Raw genomic sequence first — 25,690 nt, 5'->3', positions numbered from 1 at the left:
CCGCCCATGTCGCCGCCGGGGCGCCGGGCGCTGAGCATCCCCCCGCGGCGCTTCCCGCTCCCCCGACCCGCCGCTTACCGGCTTCTTCTTACGGCGGCTCTGGATGCGGCTGACCACCAGGTCGGTGTAGAGCACCGGCTTGAGGGTGCGGGAGCGCTGGGGCCAGCCGTAGCAGAAGGTCTCCACGCCGCGGTAGTTGCGCCCGTAGCGCACCGAGCACATGGAGCGGGACCGCATGCGCCCCGCGCTGCTGTTGATGCTGTTGACGCCGATCATCCTGCCGCCGGCGGCGGGGGGGCGGCGGGGTGCCCGGCGCGGAGCCCGGCGGCCCTGCCCTGCCCTGCCGTGCCCTGCCCTGCCTGCCGCGGCCGCTCTGCCGCCGCCGCCGCCGCCTGTTGAAGCGGGGCCGGGCCGGGCCGGGCCGGGCTCGGCGGCGGCTCCCGGCAGAGGCGGGGCCGCCCCGCCCCGCCCGCCGCAGCCAATGGCGGCCCGGCGGTGGGCATCCCGCCCGGGGGACTGCATCCCTAATGGTGATGCCGCACGAGTTGCCCGAGCAGCCTCCGGTGCACCGCCTCGCCGTCCCTGCCTCCTTTCCGCGGAGAGTGGGAGCAGGTGGCTGTGCCTTCCTGGTGGGACCGCGGTGGTGACTCCGGGGTTCCAGGGGCCAGGTGGCACCTTCACTCGGTTCCGGCTGGGCAGGCTTCAGAGCTGCTGCTGCAGCTCAGCCCACACCAGGGACCTACAAAACCTTTAAGAGATGGGCCCAGTGGAGATGTGCTCAGGCTTTCCATCTACTGTGCCCACCCCACACTTAAGCCTCTTGCCTGTCCCTCCCAGGTCAGCAGGAAACAGCAGTATCTACAGTCACCCAGCTGGTTATGGGCAGGACAAAGATGCTTCAGGCAGTTGCTCCTGTGAAGAAGCAGAGAGCTGGGCATCCTTGCAGAAAGCACAAGGATCGATACGTAATTTAGTAAGGCTTGACTGAGCAGGAGATGCAGCCAGTGGAGAGGGGAAATTTTCCACTCTGTCCTAACTGTTTGGCATAGTGATCATTTGACACAACTTGTGAGGGAAGGGGCATGTATGTCTGGCACATTAGATGTACTGGGCTGCCCCTGAAGCCCGGGGGAGCCATGGGAGACAGAGGCAGGGCAGCCCATTGTTCCCAAGGGAAACAGGCAAAAAAAAAAAAATAGCCCAGGGGATTAGACTGAGCAAGCGTTCCTGTGATTATAGCTGAGAGGTGGGAGCTAGGGCTTTCTTCCCACATTGCTAATCACTTACCCAGCACTCTGAGCGTCTGAGCCCTGCTGTTGTGCCTCCAAGCTGGAAGGTGGGGGCCCATCCTACCTTCCTCCCCCGAGAACCCGACTGCATTGTCAGGCTTAATTCATTAACATCTGTGACGTGCTCTGGGCTCCTAGGCTGGCAGGCAGCACAGATTTGGCTCACTTCTGCAATTGCTAAGCAGTGCTGGTGAGAAATGGGGCCCAATTTGGCCCTACTGTTGTTCCTGCCAGCCAGTGTATCACAAGATTAAGCTAAAAGAGTAAAGATGATGGGGACGAGCTAAGGCTCCACAAAATGATCAATCACATAAAGGTCAAATCCACATCTGAAATGTAACAGACAATCAGCAATGGTGAGTGAAATCCCAGGGGGCCTGGGCTGGAATCACACCATCAAGAGAAAAGCAACATCTCAAGAGCTAAACAAAATATCACCAGCTCCAGGATGTCCTGCTTCACCTCCTTCCTTGTTGTATGGGCAGCTGCTGTCATATGGCCACAGGAGTTCAGGCCCAAGCCTGCAGGTGTGGGCACCTTTGGGCACAGCATTACATGGGTTCTTATATCCCTGGCATGGCTCCATGCCTGATCAGGGGGACATCTCAGCTGGAGAGCTGGGCAGCCCTGCCTGCAGACTATAGTTCCCCAGGGGAGCTTTCAGAGACAAAGGGTTTCCAGCAGCACTGCTGGTAAGGCAGCACTGCCTTAGTTCCAGCAGCAGTGCTGTGCAGGGCATAGTGAGGCGCTGGCAGTGAGGGGGATGTGATGCTCAGCTATGAAAGCTCTTCAAGTGTTTTCATTGCTTCTGCATAAAAATGGGACTGTTTACACGTATTATCTAGTAGCAGATAAAGTTCTCGTCTGACTCAAGCTGCCACATGCTCTCAGGCATCATGCTGCGTTTATCTTGGGACTCCCTGCAGCCAGAGATGAGGGGAGTGCTCTGGCTCCCTGTGGGTCTATTTCTGATGCTGTCCTCAGAGGCACAGGGGATGGTGGCCTTGTGCCCCTGCAGGCACCTAGGTCCTGCCCTGCTGCCCCAGTTCCCTGGTAGTGAGTGCTTTGGGTGAGAGCCACCTCCAGCCCTCCAGCTCTGAAGTCCATGGGGTAGCAGCCTGTGCTATCTACCCAGGCAGGCTCAGAAGAGCCCCAGGACCTTTCTTCTGTGGTGCTGGAGCTGCCCAAGACCTGCCCTAAAGCTTTGGGAAGCTCCTGTGAAGCCTGCCTTCCCCTCCCCTTACCCTTAGGAAATGCATGTGCTCCTGGAATGCTAAAATTAGCCAGCCAGCTGTGCAGCACGCTTGCACAGGAGCCTCAGTCCCCAGGCACAGCCCGCCAGGTCTGCCAAGGAGGAAGCATCCTGCTCGGGGTAACAGGGCCAATGCAGTCTGACACAGCAGCAGGAGAGCCTTTCCCCATTTGTCTCCCTGTGCAGGGACCACAAAGCATCAAGCAGCCAAAAGCAGTGGGCAGAAGGGAAAGAGTGTCTTCTCTGGATGAGCTGGCTGAGGCTGCCCAAGATCCCCTTGCCAGTTCTTCTCCCAGCGCAAGCCACTTTCTCCATCTCACCTGCCCCAGAAACCTATTCCCCCTTGCATGGGCAGGGGGTTTCCAAAGTGGAGCGGCGCTTCAGGTGCTTCAGAAGAGCTGCAGCCTGCCCTGCCTGAGTTCCTCACAGTGTCTTCCACTCCCCCTCCCCAGCATGGCTCCTGTACAGAGGCGGCTGGAACGCGGCAGTGGGAAGCACCGCAGCTGCAGAGGGAACAGGCCATTTTTAGCAGAGCAGCCTCCCAGCTGCTGGGCTGAGCTGTGCAGGGCTGTGCTGCAGCACTGCAGCCTTCCTCCACCTCCTTACACCCAGCCAAGGTCTTGGCCCCTGCCTGTGAGGGAAAGCCTGTAGCTTCATGGCCCTACCTCGCTGGCCTATCTCCCTCTGTCTGGGAGCTGATGTGGTAACTTCATCTCATGTGTTTGAACTGCTGGCGTTCTGAGGGGCTGAGTTTAATAGGACAATGCCTCAAGTGTGGGCACCCAACCATGGGGCAGTGAGGGATGCAAAGGGGGCACACCAAGAAGTCTGTGGAGCTTAGATACTCCAAGGTGTAGCAGCACTGAAGGGCCAGGGTTCACATTTCATAGGTTTCCATCCATTTTGTGTGCTTAAAGCATTTTCTGGAGCTGGGTTTAAAATTAGAGGAGAATTTTTCCTGAGTAACTCCTTTTACTGGCAAAGTGTGGGTTGAGAGGGAGGACAGCCCTATTGAGAACTGCTGGTAACCCCTTAATGATGGGGTGAGCGACACAACCAGGAATAGACCCACAAAGGCTGAAAAGAGAGCTCAGCTTTTCATCCTCTGTTGCCTTTTTTCATCAACCACCTCCCCCCCGTTGTGGCTCCAGCACCCTGTGGGAACCCATCTTCCACATCATGAGTATTTGCCAACTGCAGCGCTTCACCAACAGCGGCAGTTTCTGCCCGGCAGATCCCATGGGAGCTAAGCCTATTCCCAGGGTCTGAGACAGGGAGACAGCAGCTCAGAAAATCCTCCTGCGTGCAGGCAATGCCACAGAAGCGCAGCAGTGCAAGGCCAGAGGTGCTTGCTGAATGCTGCTCTCCCTAACCAACCCTCTAGGAACTGGGTCAGGCAGGGAGAAGGCAGGAGTCCCCCAGTCCCACCAGTGGGGTGAGTTCCCAGCTCTGAGCTTTTAACCTCCAGCCCACTCTCCCCATTGCGATGCCTTGCCCATGTCACCTCTGCCCCAGAGGTGGATCCAGTCCCAGGGCCTGGCCAAAGTTTTGGGCTCCAGTGTTTCAGGGAGTCAGAAAGGACTGCGTACCACAGGACTGATGGCAGGAAGCCTCTGGCTGCAGCTGGGCAAACCAGCCCTAGTAAGCTGCCCCATGTGTGCTCCCTTGACTGCAAACAGGCACAGCAAGAGCAATGAGGGAATCAGAACCCCAGGCAAAGCTCCAGTGTCCTGCTGGGGGAATGGAGCAGCCCATGTTCCCCTCAGCAAGGCAGAAGCACAACTGCAGGCTCAGGGATCATCACTGTTCTTGCATGTAAATGCATCTTGCATTCATAGCATCTCAGGTAGCCCTCCATGTGATCCAGCCCAGAGCTCTCACTTCTGCTCCTGTTGCTTGGCCAGCCATGGAGAACAACCAAATTTACCTTGAGCAGCTCCTTGGGGAAATCAGTGCCTCCATTGAGTCCCTCCAAGTTGCCAATGAAGTCGGAGCAGGACATTCTCTTCCCAATGTTCTGGGGGAGTCAGGGGGAGAGAAAGATCAGGATTTCCTTTGGGACAGAGGTCACTGCTGGCTGAAGGAGGCCCCACAGCCCCGGAACAAACACACCGATCTCTGCAGAGGGGTGAGGGACCAGCCTGGTGTCTGCAAGGCTGCTTGCAGGTACGGGAAAGCTGCTGGCTTTGAAGAGACTCCAGGAGTTTTAAATAGCCTTCTTTTTCAAAATTGTGTGCTCCCTGCTCCCAAAGGCAGCTGATTTTGGAGTCTTGTTCCCACCTTCTTTTCCTGTTCAGTTTTCTTTTCTGTCCTTGTTCCACCACTACATCATTCAGCTCAGCCAGTCTCTTTCAAAGCCCCGATCTCACCTTCATTAGCCCCTCCTCTAATTTAGCCTTTCTCACCTCTCCTCACCAAACACATTAGGGGTGACAAGCTCTTATGGGCCCAGGTCCCATGCCTCCTGCTCGTGTGGCACTGTTCTCACCCTTCCCTGAGCACCTACAGTTTCAGGGTGGTGAGGACAGACAGGGGACAGACTGGAACAGTGGCAGTGGTGACTTACATGTCCATGCAGATCTGTGTTTAGCAGCATCAGGGCGCACGTGAGGGTGTGGGCTCCGTCTGCAGCACAAGCACAGGACAGAAATTAGAGCCCCGAGCCCAGCCCTGCAGCTGGTGCTCCAGTGCCTCAGCATCTTAGGAAAGCTATGGGGTCTCTGAGCCTCCAAGACAGTGCTGAGCCCCCTCCTCCCACCCTGGACACAAGGGGACACATCAGTCACTGCAGAGCTGACAGCCTGCGGGTAAATAGGTAAGAGGCTGCTGGTTCCAAACCTGAGCATACAAATTCCCTTCCAAGCCTGCTGCCCCTATAGCCAGGCAGTGATGCTGTAGCTAATCCTGCAGAGCTCCTAGCATGGCAAAGTAGGACCCACACAGCCTCTGCCAGCCAGGCAGCCCAAACCTCACCAGTGCCAGAGCCAGCCCAGAGCAGGCCCATTCTGTGTGAACCCACACAGAAGTGGTGCGAAGACATGAAATAGTACAAAGCAGGTGTCTGTGCTCCTGAAATGCTAGGCTAGGTTCCTCCCTTAGATATTCCCTGAGCTGAGGGTCTGAGAGCTGGGGTCTATTTGGTGAGGAGTGTGCTAAGTGTGTCTCTTGTGCTAATCCGCTCAAGGTCAAAATTAAGAATGGGTTGAGCCCTAATTATGCATCATCCAACCAGACCAGGCTTAAAAAAAAAAAAAATCTGAAGCATCTGTCATTTGAGGGAGATGACATACTGGGACTGTCTTCTAAGGCAGCAGTATAGGCTCTCTGCCTGCTCTCTAGTTTCAGTTTGAGCACATTCACTGAGCTGACAAACACATAAGCTCCTCTGAAACTCACACACATGCACACACAGACACACACTCCCCACAGACATGCAGTTTCTTACCTTCTGAAGAGATGGCATTGGGATTACACTCGTAGTAGCGCTGGGAAAAATGAGCCAGCACTCGCTCTCGCTCTTGTGTCTCTCCCATCAAGGCAAGCTCTTTCAGAAAGGACCTGAAAAAGCAGGAGCAGGGTTGGTCACACATGAAGCCCATTGCAGTTTCTTCAACTCACCCTGTGCAGGAATGGAGCTGTGCTTTCTGGTTTTGAGACCTTCCCGTATGCTGGATGAAGCCCTGTTTTGTACAACCTTCCCTCCAAACCCACTGTGGGACTCTCCTGCAAGTCCACAGCACCATATCCTGCTGGCACATCACAGAGACCTACAACCAGGAGCTACACTGGGAAAGGAGGTATGTAGTTAACCCCATAAGTTTGGAAAAAGCACCATGGAGAATATGAACAATAGGAATGCTGAAACAGCAAAAGAAAATTCCTGTTTCCCTGTCCTCTGCCCTTAACCTATCTCTGTAACCCTATAAGGCAATGTCATGTTAACCCCTTACCATTGGTCAAGCTTGGATCCTTTCCAACCCTATAAAAGAAGCATACTGTACCCCATTAGTGGGGAAGAAGAAGAGCAGAGACCCTTCACGGACCTCCCCAAATTAAAGCCATCTCTGTGGAACAGCCTGTGCCTTCTCCTTCTCCTCTCTCTCCGTCTGCTGCAGCCTCCAGCCCGGGGCACCACTACCTAGCAAGCAGAGCTGAAATCCTGAGAGCTTGCAATCACTATAGAGCTGATAATCACCATGCTTGCTGGATGGCAGCCCCGCGGTGTTGGCATGAGCGAGCCAGCTTCGGGCACCCGGTCCCTACCCAGGGACTGAGCTCCTGAGCCCTACTGCTCTGCTTTATGATAAGGCCAAATCAGAGAGGCTTTATTGGAGGTAGGTGTAACAACAGAAGGATTTGAGTTCAAGACCTGGAAAGTCAATTCTAGGTGAACCGGACTGTCATTTAACTGCACTGACCATTGAGTTAAGACCAGGAGTGTTTTTTCTTGGTTGCATGGCTGAGAGACCATTTTGGAAATCACCCTCTCCTATTTAAGAGGTAAGAGGATCTCCAGGTGGCAGTCAAGGGGTCTGCTTGCTCCCGTGCAGATCTCTGTGTGTTTGCAGAGCTGCAGAGGGCACAGTCTTTTGGGACCCCACTCTGGTGGCCACCACACGCACACATGTACACACACACACTCAGCTCTGACCTGAGAGCCTGATCCAGACTCATCCCTGTGAACACGAAGAACTTCAGATATTCCCCTGCCACCATCCTGCTGAACTCGTTGCTGAAATAGAAAAGGGGGAGGGTGAGAATGGAATTGACCAAGCTGTGGGGACTGCCAAAGGCACACAGGGGTTGAGTGGGTTCCAGGAGGCTGGGAGCTCCCCAGGGTTGCAAGAAGCATGCTAGGGACAGAGACACCCCGTGCTCCCATGGAACTCAGAGAAGTCACCCACAAATTCTCTGGGAATACTGGGAATGTAAGAGAAAATGGAGAAGCTGTAGAGGGAAGGGCCCCGAGAGGTCAGCTAGCCATCCCCATGCCCCAACACCTTACTGAAGCATCCAAGATGCAGTCATGGTAGGAAGGCACGAAAATCTGGATGTCTCCTAGGTTTTAAGACCTTTAGAGGGAACACCTGGTGCAAATGTACCAGTCATGAGGAGTGGGTTTTGTGGTCCTGCCAGCAGTTCCTTGCCAGCCTGGTGCCCCACAAGGCCAGCAGCTGCAGGTGCACTGTGGGTGCAAGTGAGCTCCTTGCACAATGGAACATTCCTTCCAAATACCCACACGTACTTCTTCCCCAGGTGGCGAGCCACATCTGCTTTTTTAAAGCCATCCAAGTTGTAGAGCCTCTTGGCCAGGCGTTTGGCAGCCTCCAGGTCAGCCTTGTGTCCATTGGAAAGGGTGTCTGTGCTGCCCAGGGCCAGTTGCTCCACGCTGTCCATCTCTGACTCCGAGTCTGAAACCAGCTGGCTCTGGGGGCGCTCGCTGCAATGGGAAGGGACACTCCACGTCAGCCTGCCTACAGATCCCCCCCTTGTTCAGCTGCTCAGGAAATGCATGCTCCTCACCCTGCTTTGGAGACTAGCTACTCACTGCTGAGAGCCAGGATGACTGCACTGGTCAGAGACACTCTGAGGTCAGCTAAGGGAGATAGGGAAGGTGTAGGAATGCAGGTTTGGGAAGAGGGGGGGAGTGATGGGACAGCACCAGTGACTGACTGGACCAAGGCACTCAAACCAACATTCATGCTGAATGTGGAAGGAAAGGACACTACTCCAAAGTCCCCCACTTTGAACTTGTGAAACTGTATGTGTGGGCTTAGGCTCTGCCAAGCTCAGCTGTAGCAGAGACTTGGAGCAGAAACATGTGCAACATCACATGCTGTCCTACAGCTCTGTACTCATTTTTTTAATCTGGACGAACTCCTCGTGCTGCTCTCAAGCGCAGTTTCTATCCAAGACAAGACAACTCCAATTCCTTCATTCACCTTTGCTCACCCACTGATTTCAAAACATTACACAGATGGCAGAGATGAGGCAGAGAACAAAAGAAAATCCCCCCTGGCCTCCCAGCTCACAGTGAAGTGCAGTCTTCCCCAGGCTGCCCATCAGCTCTCAGCCCACCACGCCTTAAATGGCCATGTTAGGAGACACTCTTGGCTTGGCCCCCAAAGCAATCTGACTCAGCTGCCCAGAAGTTATCCCGACCAAAAGCTGGTTGAATCTAATCAACAACAAATGTTAAGCAACTCTGACCTCGCCCAAATTTTCTGGCAGCCCTTACAATGTTCCAGTCTGATTTATTTTTAAAAGTCTCTAATTGAGTTTTAAGAGGCCTGCTCTCCTGAGCCTATTACCCAGGCCAATCTCCTTGAGGCTCTGCTTTTTTCAAGAAGGACCAGCCTCCTCCTGCTCAGCACTGCCTGTCCCAGGGGAGCCCTGCACAACACTGGCAGGCTGCCTCATGCCTTGGGGGGCTCTCAGGGGCCATCCTCTCCACCTTCCTGCCACCCCCAGCCAGCATGCAGCAGGAGAAGCTGCTCTGCACTCAAACGTGTGGGTCAGACACTTCCCTGGTGCAAGTCCTTGGAGAGATGTGCTTTGCTCGTACCACTGCTGAACTCAGTGTTGCCAGGGGGTGACTGTGGTAAGACCTGGATGGGTGGTCAAGGCAGATTTGTGCCCACTTGGCTCCAGTCCTCCCCAGGGAGACTATCCATCACTCCAGTGCACCCTGGTGGAAGCAGCCACAAGAGTGGTCACAAGATCACCCTGAGCTCACCAGGTCTGAATCCACCAGCTCTGGGTCGCTGGGCAGGCAGCTTCCAGCATCCCTGTCTGCATCATGAGTACACCCCATCCTGTGGGCAAATCTCCTACCTGCCTAAAAGCCCTTCTCGCCCCAAAACAGCCACATCCAAAGGTGCTGCTGGCATGGGCCCTGGTGCCTGACTGTGCCCTCACTGTTTGGCATGATCAAAGCTGCTCTGAGGGGTGCCTGACAGCAGAACAGGCTGGGTGCTGCTGGGCACACACCTGGACCCCATTTCAGATCCTTGTGTGGCAGCAGTCACTGTGGCCTCAACTAAGGACAGAGGTCACATGCACTTTGATTCCCAGAGGCAGAGGACATTAGTCCGTCCCAGCAGCTGGCACCTACCAGCCATGGGTTGTGGTGACTGCATTTTTTTGCTAAAATGTTTATCTGTTATCACAAGGGCACAGGCACTGTCCCCTTTTCTGCCCAGAAGTTCCAAGGGTGCTCTTCCAGGTACAAAATGCAAAGCTACAAAATGCAAAGCGACCCTCTAACACTCTCCATGGTCCAACTGCATCTCCAGAGCAAGTTGCTGCTCAGTCACCCTCTCAAAATACTTTAAATGTTTGCACCATCCCTAACACTCCTGATATCCTTCTGGGTCTCATCTATCCTGCCTAGGATAGATGAGAGGTTGCCCTCCCTCACATGGCCAGTTCCTGGAGCATCCAGGGCAAAACCTAGAGCTCCAAATCTCCCCCCATGACCTCTCTTCCTATTCTATTGTCCTCAGCTTTCCTACCTAGTGCTGAGCATCCAGATGTGGGGCCACTTTATAAAACTTCTCTTGTCCTTCAATACCTGTATCTCCCTGCAGGGTCCCAACCTGTGACTACAATTCCTGCCTTGCTTCTTGCAATGGGCATGCAGGGATCTCAAACCTTGAGTCTCAAAGTAGCTCTACCAGTGAAATTTGCTGCTCCCTCCCTCACCAAGTTCCAGCACTGATTTGGTTTTACAGCAAAGCATAACCTTGCTCTCAGGATGAGGCTCTATTCAACCATGCGGTGAAATGGGTTTTATTCTAGCACTCAAGCCACTCTCATGCAGTTAAATATGGACAGTCAGCCTCTGTAGGCTCAGTATGCCCCCTTTGTGGTACCTGTCTGCCACCACTCAAAGCCACAACTAGCTTGGAGAACATGCAGCTTAGAGACAGAAAAACAAGAGCCCAATTCTCAAGCAAATGGAGAGCAGAGCAAGAGATGTGTCCATGTCTGAGGTAATTGAGGTTATGCTAATTTTCTCACCAATGAGCTAATTGCAGGTCTCAGGGTAAGGGTTTTTTGGTATGTTTAGTAAAGTGACATTTTAGTTTGGCTTGAAGAAACACTGAGATAATATTTTTTACATTAAATACACACTTAAGGAATAACGATCAAACTTGATACTGTGCAAGTATCCTTGGTGTGCATGAAATAAGTCACTCCTGTGCAGACACAGTGCTAGCTCATCCCTCTCCCTGCTGCACCACTCATGTCATTGGGAGCACAGGTCCCCCTGTCAGAGGCATTTCCTAGAGCCCAGAGTGCTGCAGTGAGGCACACCTGGGGGTCTCTGCAAGGAAGACATGTCATCCAGCACAGGGCTCAGGGCTCACCCTGACACAGAGGCTCTTCACTGACCACTTCCCACCCCAACTCAGCAGAAGGACTTGTGCTCCCTGCCCTGGAAAGCTGCTGCAGAATCATGGTCCTGCTCAGGGCCACCATACCAAGCACACTGCTTCTTCCAGGTCAGATGGTTTTCCAGGGCCCAAATGTCCCTTCTCAGGGCCAAACACTCATTTTCTGTAGCTGGATCATCATGTCACCCCAATATTCCTCCTCTAGCCAGCTGCCTGGAGCCCAGAAGCAGAGACCACAGCACTTTCCCTGCCTGCAATGCAGTGTGTCACCGCAGGAGTCCTGACATGCTCTCCACCTTGTCACCATCCACCAAGCTTACTTGGCACCATATTCACTTGGTTTTCCAGCAACCAGGAGCAAATCTTCTCTCCAGGATGTGGGGCTGCAAGAAGGCCCAAGGGGCTGACCTCCACCTCCCAGATGCCAGCAGAGACATATCTGCATGATGGGACCCTTCCTGCAGCAACAACCTGTTCCCCAGGAGCTGGGGCATGCTCAGCTGAGGTCCTGGGCTGTCCAGGTCTGTCCTGACACAGTTCCAGGCAAGACACCTGCTGCAGGAAACTCCAGACCTTTAAACACAATTCAAGTACCTCTTGCTCCCCACATGAGGCTGGTTTCATCCTAAACCATGGTAAGGAGCCTGGTGCAGATCCACAAGGGACAGGTGCATGGGGCAAAGCAGCACTCCCCTCAGTTCTGGAAGGGGAAGCCATGTGCATAGCTAGATTGCCTCTGCCAAGCAAACCAAGCCTGCCTAATGTTGCTGCTAAGAATGTACCAGACCGGATCTTTGGCTGAGCTAAATAAATGCAGCTCCCTCCATCGGTCTCAGTGGAACGACTTTGATTTATGACAGCAAAAATCTGGGCCAGTTCATTCCTCACAGAATTGAAGTTAGGGCTGGGAGGACACTTGAAGGTCAGCTAGACCAGCCTCCAACCACAGGCATGGCTGGTTGTGCTTTCTGGCAGCTCTGGAGCCCAACAATCACCCAGCCACAGCAGCATCCACCAGTGTTACTGCTGACAGAACCAGATAGGACTGAACTTTGGGCAGCTGTGCCCCTCCTCAGTCTTATTTCTTTGCAGACTTCCAGAACCTCCCCTGCAGAACCAGCATTCTCTGGAGATGTCTATTTGTCCTCCATCACCCCATCCCACCAGCTATTCTTGTGAGGGACACAACTGCTCCTGTAGAGGACAGGGACTGACACTAAAATCCCACCAAACAATTTCTGGTGTGAGCCAAGAGCCTTAAATGTCCAGTTACTCACCTGCTGGAGGAAGGGTGGTCTCCTTCAAAGACACAGATGCCATAGAGTCAGCACAGGAGAACCTGGGTGCCTTGGACCCTCAGGCCAAGACCAGCCTAGGGGCTCTGAGTCAGATCTGAGAGCTGGAATTAATACCTGACACTCAGGGCTGCATCCCACAGGTATGTGCTGCTGCTCATGCCTCTGCAGGCAGACCTGCCATCCCTGGGATCCACTGCCTTTTATGCTGGGTGGGCTGATGTGTTCTATGTCCTGGCTTCTGCTGCTCTTCATGGCTTGACATAGCTTCCATAGGGGAAAATTCCCCCCAGGCTTGTCCTTTATTTCTTGTTGTGCCCATGCCTGTGGGGAGACCTCTTCATCCTGCACTCCAGCCTTGTCTCCCTACTGTGCTATCATCCCATACCTCCCTTATCCTATCTTCATCCTTTCCTCAAGGTCCACCTTGCTCTGCTCAGCTCGCAGCCTCAATCTCCTGCATCACACCCTGAATCCACCCCACGGGGCCCCAAACTGGGCACAGCCGTTCACGGGATCCTCACCAGTTTGCCCAGTGCTACCTTGGAGCTCAGGTCAGCCGAGAGACCTGCGCTGGCCCCGGGAGGGGAGGGGCAGCGGCTCCCCGGCCGCTGCAGTAACAAAAGGAGCCTTATAAAGAGAGGCAGCGGAGCTGGCCGGCGGGCCCCGTGCTCCAGCACACGCCAGCAGCCGCGCTCCGGCTGGGACGCGGCTCTGGCTCCTGGCGCATCCTCCGCCCGGGGCGGCTGCCAGCGCCGCGGGCTCCCCGCTCCTCCCACACCGCCGCGGCTCCAGGGCTGAGCTCTCCCTCTAGCGAGGCTCCCGGCGTGCTGCCCTCGCCCCGCTGTCTGGCCATTTTCACCTCGGTTTGCAGCCTCACCTTTGATGTTGCTTCGCCCGCCTACCCTTCTCTGTCCCACCGCAGGCAAGCCCCGATGAGCTCCCAGCAGAACCTGCCTCGCTCGGGGGGTGAGTCACGTCTCTTCCCTCCGCGGACAAACCTCAGGGACTGGCACGACTGTGCTCGAGGCCAAGGCTAACTCCAGAAGAGTGGGATTGCAGGGAAGCTGGGCAGCTGGATTTCAGGGGTCTTGCAACCCCGGAGAGATGCAGGTTGCCCATTTACATTCCGCTGGGGCTGATGCCCCACAGCCCACAGTGCCTACCTGTACAGGACTGGGCAAGCCAAGTGACCCTCTGGACACCTGCTTGCACCAGCAGATGGCCAAGTCCTGCAATTTGGACCTGCAGCTGCAGAACTCTGGCTGTTGCCACTGAAGTAATGTCCCTGTAATCTCCCAGGCTGCCCAAGCTCCTGCCCCCCCATCCTGCCAGCACTGCATCCATCCCTGGCTGGCTTCCCCGGGTCCGAAGGGCTCCCTAGCCCTGGGGAGCTCTGCCTCCACACATGCTCTGCAGAGATCTGTCATAGCCACAGGGACAACCTGCTTTAACTGCACCTCTGCCCAGTGAGAGCAAGGGACCTGCACGCTTTCACCTCCTGCCCAAATCAGGTGATAACCTACTCACAGAGCCTGTGCTGGAGATGTCACTGTTGGGTGTCCCACTGTGGGCAGGGCAGGGAGGGGGTTCAGTCTCTGCTCCATCCCTTTCAACTAAGCCTTCTGGAGTAGGTGCAGGCATCCCAGGGGAGGCCTTTGTAGGTCTGCACTTAGAAATACTTCCCACATACAAGGTCAAGATAAAAGCATGGTCTCAACTATTATGTGCTGAGGTACACCAGAGCCTTGGCATAAGCAACAAGGCTGTATGACCCAAGGCCACTGGCTGTGGGGGACACCACATCTCCCCAGCAATGCAGGGCATCACTGATTGGCCATTCCTGCCACTGAGGGAGGTGAGAAGTCACAGGCTGCAAGGCTGTCTCCAACCCAATCCCAACTATTGCAACAGTTAGCAGCAAAGGTTGTGGGGCCACAAGGAGGACAGCCACAGAGCAGCACATGCAGGCCTAAACCCACAGGATTGAAATTCTGGCATTCCCTGCTTGATTGGCTGAAGAAAATCTCACAGTCCTCCAGTACCTACAAAGCTGGTAAAGATGGAAAAAGGAGTTGTGCTCCCATCAACACACCTACCACAATACCATGGTGATCCCTGGCCTGATCAGCCACTGCCTAGAAAATCTAGCACATGCAGTCCTGACCCTTCCCCAGCAACATGAGTTAGGCTCTGGCTGCAAACCAGACCTCACAGCATCAGATTCCACATCAAGCCTTAGTGGCCCAGCTGGACAGCAAGCAACTTTGGTCACTCACCTCGTGTTGGAGGCCAAGGGAGTGCCAAAGCTGTCTTCTGAGTGGCAAGGGCTGTGCCGAGTGCCCTTCCTTCGTCTCCCCCGTTCCTCCTCCCTCTCTGTCCAGGGGGCATCTGTGGCTGAACTGGTTCCAGAGTCTGGCTCTAAGTGAGCCAGAGGAGCAAAGCTCTCCTCGATCACCTTGGCGCTGTCTCGGATTTTTCCCTGTATTTCTGGGGTGAGGGTTGGGAGGTCAAAAGTGAAAAAGGTCCCATGGGTACGGGCTGGGGAAGAAAGGATGTCAATGGAGTCCAGGCTGGTGTAAGATGTGCCCTTGGCTCGATGGGACTCCATGATGGTCTCAAAATGTTTGCTGAAAGAGTCCATGCCATCCTTGGAGAGGCTGTGCCCTAGAAGGAAGGGCACCGGAGACTTGAGCATACCCTGTGTGTCTCGGTCCATGATCCTAGAGGGAAAGAAAGTGAGAACTGATCATTGAAGAGCAAGGGATCAAAACCCCAAAACAAAAGCCCACACACTGCTTCAGAAGGAAACTGAGAAGGGTAGAAATCTCTTCTGGACATCTGTAGACCACCAAGCAAATGCCTTGCCTGCCCAAGACACCATGGGAAGTAGGACTGGGCTGGCCTCCCTCCAGACATATGCTTCTCCTTTAATGCACCACAGACTTTTGTTCCTTTAGTGGCTCATCCTCATAAGAAGCTTATGAGATGGCTACTGCTCCCAATCACTTGACTTGAGCTAAGATCCAATAAAGGGCTCAAGTACTAGAAGCAGGATGTGGTTCAGCTCCATTTCCAACCAAATCTGGAAGTGGCTGAATTTTTCATGAGCTTTCATGAACCTTTTATTACCAAGAAGGCTCCTCCTGAAGCTGCTCAGGACAGCATGACACCTTCCTCCATGAACACTGCACTGTGGTTACCGAGCACTGTGCTCAGAGCATGACCAACACTCACCTGCAAGGTCTGCTGGCTGCTTCCACAAGGTGATGTTGAGTCCCAGTGAGCTCCAGGTTTCCCCAGGCAGCACACAGGGAGCCTCACACCCATCTCTGGGCTTGGGGATCTGAGCTCACTCATGCCCTGGAGGCCATGATTGGTCCTAGCTCATCATCTTGTCAGGGATCAGCCCCACAGAAAGGTCCAGCCTGTCTCCAGTGCTGATCTAGGTCCAGCCTAACACAGAAGTTTCTAAACCTTGGAGCCCTGAGTGTTTTGCCCTCTAAATGAGGTGAAGTACAGCCTGCCCACCTGCCTAAGCCCGTGACAACACGGATGTTTCCAACCCAGGGAACATTAGTGCTTCAGCAGTACAGGCACAAACACAGCCCTAAAAGCCTACTTTACTCATAAGCTGCTATCATTTTATTAAAGCAGCAGAAAAGCACTTCTTATGCCACTCTCTTCTCTGATTAAAGGAGAGGAACTGCTCCAGCCTGTCATAACATTTGTTATGAAAAAACAGCTTCCTACAGAGGGATCAGAAGATGCGTTGCTGTAACACACACACCAAATTATTTCCATTCATTAGCCTTCACATGCCACTCAAAAATCTCACCCCAATTACTTCAGTAGACCAAGAGCTGGCAGCTTGACTCCCCCAGAGTGCCAGCTGGCTTCAAGGGGAGTGCAGTGAAGCCAGACTCAGGTAAGAAAGGCAGGGTGCAGCCTGATCTCACCCATCCACCAGTGTTTCCCTGGCTGAGCAGCACCATGTGACACTTATAATTCCTGTAGGAGCCCCAGGAACAGCCACTTCTGAAGTGGTTTTTGGTGAGGACAAGGCAGAAGAGACCTCTTTAATATCTGCAGATGTGCTTTACAGATGCAAATGTGCATTCTCCATCCTTCCTGCCCAGCCCCATGCGACTAAACCAAGCTAATGCTGTTAAACAGCATGAGCAGGGCAAAAACTGTGCCAGGGAGGACAATACCAGCAGATTGGAAAGTATCTTGTTTGCAGGAGAGGTAGGTGGGCTCACTTTTGTGATCAAGCATATTGCCACCAAGCCACAGCAGCTCCTTGCAGTCCCCCCAGGCTCCTTTGCACTACTCCTCCAGCATGGCAGCAGCCTGCTCTTAGGGCTCAGTGTCCTTGCTCTGTCCCATGCTTAGGCACAGGCACTGACCACAGGCACTGCAGTCTCCCCTGACTGTCCACATTCCCCTGCCACCTCATGCCATCATGCTGTCCCCTGCTCACCCACAAGAGCTGCAGGCACCTCCCCTGCTCATTGACAAGCCCCTGCCAGCATCACCCTGAGCATCCCCTCTGCAGCCTGAGCCTGGTGTTCCATCCAGGAGCATCACCCTGAGCATCCCCTCTGCAGCCTGAGCCTGGTGCTCCATCCAGGAGCATCACCCTGAGCATCCCCTCTGCAGCCTGAGCCTGGTGCTCCATTCAGGAGCATCACCCCGAGCTGTGCCTCTGTGACCACTCTGGGCTCTCAGACAACACATCAGAGGCTTGATGCAGGTTAAGCACATGCTTAAGCATTGGATGAAATTGAGACCATAACCATTTTTCTAATCCCCAACAAGGCTTGCCCTGTGGCTATTTTCTTGCCAACAAGCAGCAAGCACAGAGGCTCTGGAAAGGCTTCCCAAGCAGCATATCTAAGGGCTTTTCTAGGCAAGGCTTGCAGGAGAAAAGGCATCACTGCCTCCCATCAGCCCTCTGTGCTCTCAGGGGAGGGGAGCATTCCCTAGCAAAGCCTCTTCTCTCTTATCAGCCCAAGGCACCCATGCTGAGGGCCAAAGCAGGCTCTTCCTATAGCTTAGCCAGCATGTCTGCTGATGCTCAGGGAGGAAGGGAATTGAGCCTGCTCTCACTGACAGGTCTCAGCTCTCTTGGACTAATAGGAACAAAGACAGTAAAGGCTTAGGCTAGTCATTAGAGTCAGTAGACATAACTCTGAATATATTCAGGAAGCAGATTTGCTGGAAGAAGACAACATTTCTTCTATCGCTTTTCATATCTTGTTTGGAGTAGATTTTTTTTTTTTTTTCTGTTAGCATGCTCTCTTATTTTGAGAGGTTAAATCACAAAAGAAGATTCTGAACTTTGGCCAGAACATGAAGCACAACAAAGTAGTACCAAGCCAAAGGGTAGTACCAAGCCAAAGTGTAGTACCAAGATAGATTTTCAAAGGGCTGTACATGTCTAAAAGCTGAAAATCAGCATCAAAAAGCACTTCAGTGTTTTTGTAAGGCTGCTCCCTCCCAGCAACCAGGACAGGCGTGGGGTTCAGCAGCTCCTGCAGCAGCAGAATTGTGCCAGGTCCAGGAAGCCAGGGTGGCTTCTTCATCCCTCCAACCTCACCCCTCCTGTGAGCAGGCAAAGCAGAAAGCTTGGAGAAGAAAACATCAATACTGGTGACTGGTAAACAGGGATAAGGACTGCAGCTGCAGAGCTCAAAACAGTGTGTAAGCAAAAACCCAGGGCTGTGTTGCAGGGACTGAACAAGCTTCCAGTTTGAGCCTCGTGATTTTCAAGACACTGTCTACAGGGTCTGCACTTACCAGGGGAACATTCAGGGGACTGTAGGGAAAAAAACAATTGGTCTACAAAGAAGCTGTGCCAAATGAACATGACACTCCCATACACACATTGGTAACTATACTGGCAGCACAATCTTTTAGGAGCAACAGTGGTTGTTTAAGGACACAGCCAAGCTTTCAGCACTGGCTGGGGAGCTACAGTAGGGTGTCTCAGAGGACAAAAAAACTGATCTAGGCTTACAGCTCATAAAACTCACAGTGGCCTCAAAGATATTTGGAAACAAAATAACACTGCAAAAAAACTGTTACAGCAAACTGAAGAACTTGCAATAACTTTACACCTCACTCAAACATCCATTTGGAAAAAAAACCCCACATTACAAATGGCTTATTTTCAGCTTTTCTCTAGAACCCAAATTTTTGAGGACAGAGTCGCTGGCATGTATTTGTCCCCTCCAACAGAGATGCAAGGGCTGGACAAACTGACAGGAGTTCAGCTCCCCTTGAGATACACACCTTCCCTCCTTGTTAGCTCAGCACTTTCATTCTTTTCCTTCCCAGTGCAGGGGCATTTCTGTATTAATGTATTATTAATGTATGTATTTAATTATTTTTAACTTCTGCTGACATCAAAATCTCCCTTTTCCTTTACTTCCACCTAAATGCTCCCCACCTACCTTCTGCACAGCTAGGTGAGCTCATGCTGCCACGTGGCATTCCAGGCATCACGCTAGTTTTCTGCTTCCCAGATGAGACCTGTCCCTACTCCTATGGAACATTTGCTGATGATGCTGAACCTCCTCACCTCACTCAATTGACTCATTTGACAATGCACATGTCAGAACATTCCTGCACAGGGCCTTTCCCCTTCAGGTGGCTGTCACACAGTGCTCTGGACCTGATGATGCCCATCACTTCTCGTGGTCAAAGAATGCCATCTCCTATATGTGCTCATTGCCAATGTCTGGCACGGTGCAGACAGCAGCTGGGAGCACACTTGTTGTCCATGGATAGGCAGCTGAATGATAATCTTCATGCCACCCACTCCATCAGCCTTCCAGCACAGGGTGTTTTGCCACACATGTAAAAAATGACACAGAAGGCAACAAAATGCTTTTTTGATCCCAACATATCCCCTGCACTTTTCTGAAAATGGCAAACACTTAATGAGGCTGAGCAAATGGAACTGCTCCCGCTATTGAAGCACATCTGTGGGGAGAAGAACAGCCCAGCAGCACCTGGCAGCCCAGAGTAGTTCTAGGACATGACCTGTCATCTGGTGTCCTGACACTGCCACCCAACACCTGGCAGCACCATGGCAGGATGTAATTGACCCGGCAGGACTCACTCTAGGAAGCCTTGGCTCAGGTGAGCAACCTGAGCTGCAGGGCTCACCCCGGGTGAGTGAGGCCTGTGGCACAGCACCCAGAGCTGGATCCCCTGTGCTGGCTTACTCTTCCACAGGGCAGTGAGGGCAGCACCAATCCCTGGGGTGTGATCCAGGACCCCATCCCACCCTCACACACAGCTGGCATGTTGCTACTGGGATTTTGGCACAGACACTTCAGCAGAGCTTGTTTTGCCATGCAGGGTACAATAACGAGGGTGACAGGAGCTTTTTGCCTTTGCACACAGAGCCTCACCTTTCCCTGTTTTCCTTCCTCATCACCTCAAAGACCTCGTCGTCCTCATCCACGTCCCTGTCTTGCAGCCCGTCCTTGGAGCAGCCGGTACCTGGAGCAGGTGGCTCCTCCGGTGTGCTGTTCCTCCTGCCTGGCGTGCCCACAAAACTTGGGTTGCTCTCACTGTCCTTCTGGCTCTCAATTGCTGAATCCACCTCCTCCTTCTCAGCCAGGATATCATCGATGTTGGTTTCACGATAGCACCTCAGTGGCACAGTGTCCAGGTCTGTTTCAGAGTACTTCACTGTCCTCCTTATAATCCCAGTTTCACAGGAGCCAGGCTTCTGGCTGCTCAAAGGAGACACTTCTATCTCCACCTCCACATGGCTCAGGCTGTGCTCAGGTACCAGCTCTGGTGGCTTGGCTGGCAGTGGGGAGACAGACTTCTGGGGGAGCTCAGCCAGGGGAGCGGTGTCAGGGGCAGAGGAGCCTGCAAGGAAGGCCCAAGCATTCAGAGCTATGGGGAGCTGCAATGGGGAGCTCTGAGGAGCTGCTCCTGCAGCATCACACACACACACACACACACACACACACACACACACACACACATACCCCATGGAGAGTGTGGTCACATGTCATGGAATTATTAAGCTTGGAAAAGACCTCCAAGATCATCAAATCCAACCTTTGACCAAACACCACCATGTCAACAAAACCATAGCAGTAAGTGCCACTCCAGTTGTTTCTTGAACACTTCCAGGAATAGTGATTCTAGAGTGTTGAGGGACACAGGGAAACAGTGAAGAGGTGACAGAAGCAGAAAGAGTGTGAGAGGCAGAGACAGGCTGTCAGTGCTAGTGCATCTCCAGCCAGCACTGAGACCCCATCTAAACCCAAAAGTTCTTCTGCAGAGGCAGCCAGAGCCAGGGGCTCTTTGGCACCTCTTTTGCATGGCCACAGTGGACTTTGCAAGGAGGTTGGTACACACATCACCTGACCCCAGGAGGACATAGGCTGGCCAATCTTGGGGGAAATCTCAGCTCTTTGTTGGGCACTGTCCTGCCAACAATACAGACTTAAAAGGAGAGGTGAGCCCACCCAATGGCATTCACCTGCAACTTCTTACCTGTCTTTGGGGTATCTGAGGAGCCATAGAAGAATTCCCACTTGGCCTTGGCAATGCGCTGGGCATGGGCAGAGCTCTGCCGGGGATACAGCCCGGCGCTGCCCTGCAGAGAGGAGAGCAATGAGTGGACAATGCATCCCTAGGGCAGAGCCATGCCCGGTGTGGGAGACCCCGGTACCTACCTGATGTCGGGGCTCTGGCTTCAGGGGACTCCTGGCGAAGGTGGGGAACTCCTCTGGCAGCCCATTGGTCAGGGATCGGCAGAGGCAGCTGGTGTCAAGGGCACAGAACTCCTTCCCACAGGGACGTGGCCCCCCTGGAGTCCTGCCCCCAGCCAGAAGCGGGTCAGACGCAGAGGCCTCCAGCTTCAGCGTCTGCAGGAGCCGCTCCTGAGGCAGGGGCTGGGGCTGGAGGGATCCCACGTCCCCACCGAGCTCCAGGCTGCGGCTGAGGCTGTAGGGGCCATTCTCCCAGCGGAGATGGGGGGTTGTCGGGCAGCCCAGTGTCCGCACACTGGACTTCTCAATGAAGCGGAAAGTGACCACGGAGCTGTGTCCCTCTGGGGCTGGCGGACTGCGGCTGCCCAGAGGGGTGGCAGCCGGGCTGGGCCGGCCCCACCGTGGGGTGCAGGGGGCAGTCAGTCGGCCCGTGCCCGGGCAGCTCCCGCTGCCAAAGGGCGCTGCCTCAGCCGGCCTGCGGGCCAAGGAGCCGGTGCTGTTGTAGAGGCCGAGCGGGCAGCGGCGGGCATCGGGCGCCAGGCCCTTGCGCAGCAGGTGGAGGCGGCCGGCATTGAGGCTGGGGCTGAGGCAGGGCGGGGGGCTGCACCGCCCAGCCTCGGGGCTTCCCCCCGCCAGCCAGGGCCTACGGTTCACCCTGTGGGCAAAGGGCGGGGGGGAGGCAGTGCAGCTGTCCTCGGGGTGGAAGCGGACAGGTGCCCCTGCTTGGGCCATCCTGCCAGAAGAGGGCACAGAGGTGTCAAGTCCGGAGCCCAGCAGGGTGGCACAGGCACAGCAAGGCAGGTTCCCAGCACCCCTGAGATGTCTGAGACAAGAGGCGATGCATCGTCAGGCAGCTCTGAAACAAGGGCAAGGGGCAGGTTAGGGAAGGGAAAGAACGGAAAAGAGTCTGGGGCCATGGGGAGGACAGGCCAAAGGTGCCCTGTCCTCATGGCAGAAGAAAGATATGCACCAGGTGAGACAGCCCCCAGTAAATCCCTTCCTGCTGCAAGAAGCAGGCAAGGTTCATCAAGGGTATCACACCAGTACCACTGCAGGGATGCTGGCAGCCCTTTGCTTTGTTGCTGGGCACCCAGAGTGTTTGCATTCTCCTCAGGGTGCCAGGATGCTCAGGCACTTTCCCCACAGTCCCGTACCCCAGACACTGTGACAGAGTGCACTATAAAATGGATTTCATTCATTCTGCTTTAGGCTGAATATATTTACTACTCACAGCCTACAGCCTACTAAAGTAAGGGGGGAAAAAGTATCTACTGCATTGCTGAGACATCCTCCATTTATACTTGCTCAAGGAGTTTAATATGAGCAGCAAGGGCAAGGAGACTCTGTCTTTGGAGGTCAGCCTGGGTTTAAACTGTGTCACACCAACACATGTCACAGCCACAACTGATGGCGCAGACAGAGCTGCCAACACCAGTAAATTCAAAAAGCAGTGGTAACAAACAATCCCAGCCTGGGGGAACACAGCAAGCCTGCCCTGCACACAGCTCACTCACCTGCCTGTCTCTGCCCAGAGACCCTATACCCAGACATGAGACCAGCCACTCCACAGCAGCAGGGGGGTGGCTGCAGGGAAAGGCGGGACCCAGAGCCCCCATCAACCCCAGTGGCAGGACTGCTGACATTTTTTTTTCTCCCAGTGGAGATAAAACTTGTACTTATTCTTCCCTGAGTTTCTTCGAATTCCTAATGTGCAGAGAAGATTCTGCCTTGGCTGCTTGTGCCTTCTGACAGATGCCAAGATACTGAGTCCCTCACTTTCATCATTTGAAAGTGAGAAACCATATGCCAGCTGCAAACAGGAAAGCATGATTTTCTTCTCCCTGTTTCTGAGATCAAACCAGACAGGATTAAATTCCTAAAGAATGTGGGGCTGAATTTTCAAATGTTTAGGCTCCAGAGATGCACAGACAAAACTATTAATGAAATAACCCAAACCACACCTGTGGGGTAGGCACCCATTTATCTGCACTATCACACTGATGAAAAAATCTGTCCTGCTGAGCAACAGCAATCTCTAATTCACTCACTGAAAATTTTATTCTCCTGATTAATTTATTGTGTACTATTTTTACAATATTTTTCTCCTGTTATGGTTGTGTTCACATTCAAGGTTGCTGAAGTTAACTGCTAAATAATAAAGATGTGGGGTTTATATATTGCAAATGAAATGCTACTTTTTATCTCAATGCAGACTAAGACATATGCCAAGGAAAAAACTTATCTCTAGGAATAGTTTGTTTTCTCTGTAACATAACAAATCTACAAAAACCAACCTATCTCAAAACATGTGAGTTATTTCTAGGATAAAAGGGATAAGCAGAATGTCCTCCTGGTTATCAAAACAGAATTATCAAATTTAGAGTAAAGGCCATGCCTGCCTTTGACCCACCAAAGCTGGATGGCTACACCCTGCAGTGGAGTGAGCTTTTCTTTAATAATGAAAGGTAAAAAGCACAAATGCAACTGAGATGAAAAACCAATGATAGAATGAATGAGCTACAGCTTCCTGGTTGCTGATTTCAATTGTGAATCAAAAGGATGCTCCTTAAATCACTGTGATGAATGGGTTGAGCTGTAAAGCACTGGTGGGCTGGAGAAAGCATTGCTGGTCCTGCTGCCTAAAGGCAGGAGAAGTTCTGCAAAGAAAATCTCACAGGGTGTCTGCCTGGGCAACCCTGGGCACACATTCAAAGAGAAAAACTCAGGAGCTGCAGTGTGATAGCCAGGGGCTGCACATCATTGGGGGATTAAATTGGTTCAAGAAAACATCTCACAAGAAACTTATTCCTCCTGGCTGTCCCTTCTTAAGGGCCAAAGGAATGTCCAGGGATGCTTCCTGGCCATTGTTTTGAGCCGTACCCAGTGCAACAGGGGCGGGCTGCTCCCCATGCAAGCGCTTGCCTGGCGGAATGGGGCGATGCGGAGCGAAGGCAGCAGGCAGCAGGCACTGCTTACACTGCGGGGGAAGCACACACCCACGCCGCGGGTGTGCGGGGACAAGGCGTAGGAACTGGGGGAGGACGAGAAGAGATTGGGTGAAGAACGGCACAGCGATGGGAGAGAGGCAAGAGGTGCCTTAGGGCTGGGGGTTAAATTCACACGATGGGCCGTATTTGTCTGCTGGACATGGAACCCATGGCAGGGGATGGGGGAAACCAGGCTGTGGCTGCCGGGCTACCTGAGGGGGCTGGGGCCCCTGGGAGATGAGTCTGCCCTCCGGAGGGACACAGAGCAGTTTGAGGGGATGAACTGGTGACCGAAGCAGGATGTCGGGAGGCCCTGAGGCTGTGGTGCAAACAGGTGACCTCTTTCAGCTGTGTTGTCCAGGCAGGAGACGTGTCCCCACCTTGGAGCTGAGGCTGAACATGCTCTTCACTCCCCGGCCCCCCCTGCCCGGCTTCCCTCGCCCGGCACCTCCCGTTTGGCGGGATCAGCCCTGAGTGGATGTGACATCCATCCGGATGAAGAGGGAGCACCCCCGGTCAGGGGGGCTGGCGGAGCTGCCCGCCGCGATCTCCCCATGCCTGGGCATCGGCCTGGCGCCCTTCCCGCCGCACCGGCACACGGGGGCCGGAGCGGGTCTCGGCCCCGCCGGGTGCCACCGCAGCCTCGCGCCGCCGCCCGCCGGTCACCGCCACCGGGAGGGCGCAGAGACGCCCCGGTCTCTGCAACAACTGCTGCAACTTTCCCCGCTCCCCAGACGCCCCGTTTCGGCCTCCGGTCCCCGCCGCGCCCCGCCCCGCTCCCCACGTCTCACCGGCAGTGCCGCCGCCGCCACCGCATCCTCCGCGCCGCTCCTCCGCGCTGCTGCCGGCACGGCTCGGCTCGGCTCGGCTCGGCTCGGCTCGGCTCGGCTCGGCTCGGCTCGGCTCGGCCCGGTCCGTCGGGCGCGCCGCGGTACAGTACGAGACAGTACAGTGCAGTTCGGTACGATACGGTGCCGCACGGTGCCACCGGCCGCAACCCGCCGCTCCCTGCCGCGCTAATCCCGGCCCGGGGCTGTCACTCCGCCCCGCTGACAGCCACGGCAGCCAATGGAAAACCCCCCCCCGGGCGCCAAGCCCCGCCCCACTCGGTGGCACCGCACACGAGGAGCGGCCGGATTCACACCGGGGTGCCTGTCCCCGTGTGGGGGCAGGCCGGAGGGTCCCCCACCCGTGTAGCATCCTCCACACGCTCAGGTTCCGGTGTGCACACCCCCCGTGCCAGTGCCAACCGGGTCTCATGCACGGGCAGCACGACCCCGGATGCCGGTGTGCCTGTTCCAACGCCACACCACTCACGTCCCCGTGTCCTGGTGCCCATTTCTCCGTTCAGCAGCGTGCACATCAATATGAACAGCCTGCCACTGGCACGTGGCATGCGTGAGCATGCACGGCCTGTGCCTTGTGCCCTATGCCAAAGGGTACAGGCTCCTCCGTGCCCCACCATGGCTTAAGAACCACAAGGATGAGAAGACAAAAGCTGCTATATGGTCCAGGCTACCAACCAACATCAGCGAGTCCTTGCCCCAGAGCACAGGTTCTGTGGCAGGGACTTATCTCTCCAAAGGTCATCACCTGAAGCACACTACAGCCAGGGGTGCCAAGGTGTCTCAGGCCACCAGAAACTTGATATTACAGTGGCACTAGGCACCCCAGGGATGGTAAATGCAGCACGAATCTCAGGAAACCACTTCTAGATACAA

At 54.3% G+C, this 25,690-nt stretch overlaps 1 protein-coding gene across 2 annotated transcripts in view; it reads right to left on the bottom strand.

Annotated features, from left to right (window-relative positions):
• The window catches only part of PSD (pleckstrin and Sec7 domain containing), a 42,427-nt gene that overhangs the window by 11,319 nt on the left and 5,418 nt on the right, over positions 1-25,690 (bottom strand). The window contains exons 1-10 of one of the 2 annotated variants that reach the window (XM_077183135.1): positions 24,761-25,013; positions 20,947-21,838; positions 20,765-20,867; positions 19,660-20,128; positions 14,515-14,958; positions 7,787-7,981; positions 7,193-7,273; positions 5,987-6,099; positions 5,108-5,166; positions 4,469-4,558 (exon numbers count right to left, since the gene is read on the bottom strand). In XM_077183135.1, coding sequence (XP_077039250.1) covers positions 4,469-4,558; positions 5,108-5,166; positions 5,987-6,099; positions 7,193-7,273; positions 7,787-7,981; positions 14,515-14,958; positions 19,660-20,128; positions 20,765-20,867; positions 20,947-21,714 — 2,322 coding nt within the window. In that variant the 5' untranslated portion in view covers positions 21,715-21,838; positions 24,761-25,013. Of the gene's footprint in view, positions 1-4,468; positions 4,559-5,107; positions 5,167-5,986; positions 6,100-7,192; positions 7,274-7,786; positions 7,982-14,514; positions 14,959-19,659; positions 20,129-20,764; positions 20,868-20,946; positions 21,839-24,760; positions 25,014-25,690 lie in introns of those variants that run through there. The other variant, XM_077183136.1, reaches the window with a different exon arrangement.

Source organism: Agelaius phoeniceus, chromosome 9 (assembly GCF_051311805.1).
Source record: "Agelaius phoeniceus isolate bAgePho1 chromosome 9, bAgePho1.hap1, whole genome shotgun sequence".
Taxonomy (NCBI): Eukaryota; Metazoa; Chordata; class Aves; order Passeriformes; family Icteridae; genus Agelaius; species Agelaius phoeniceus.
Note: the sequence above shows the minus strand (reverse complement) of the source record. Positions and strands in the feature narration are given on the sequence as shown.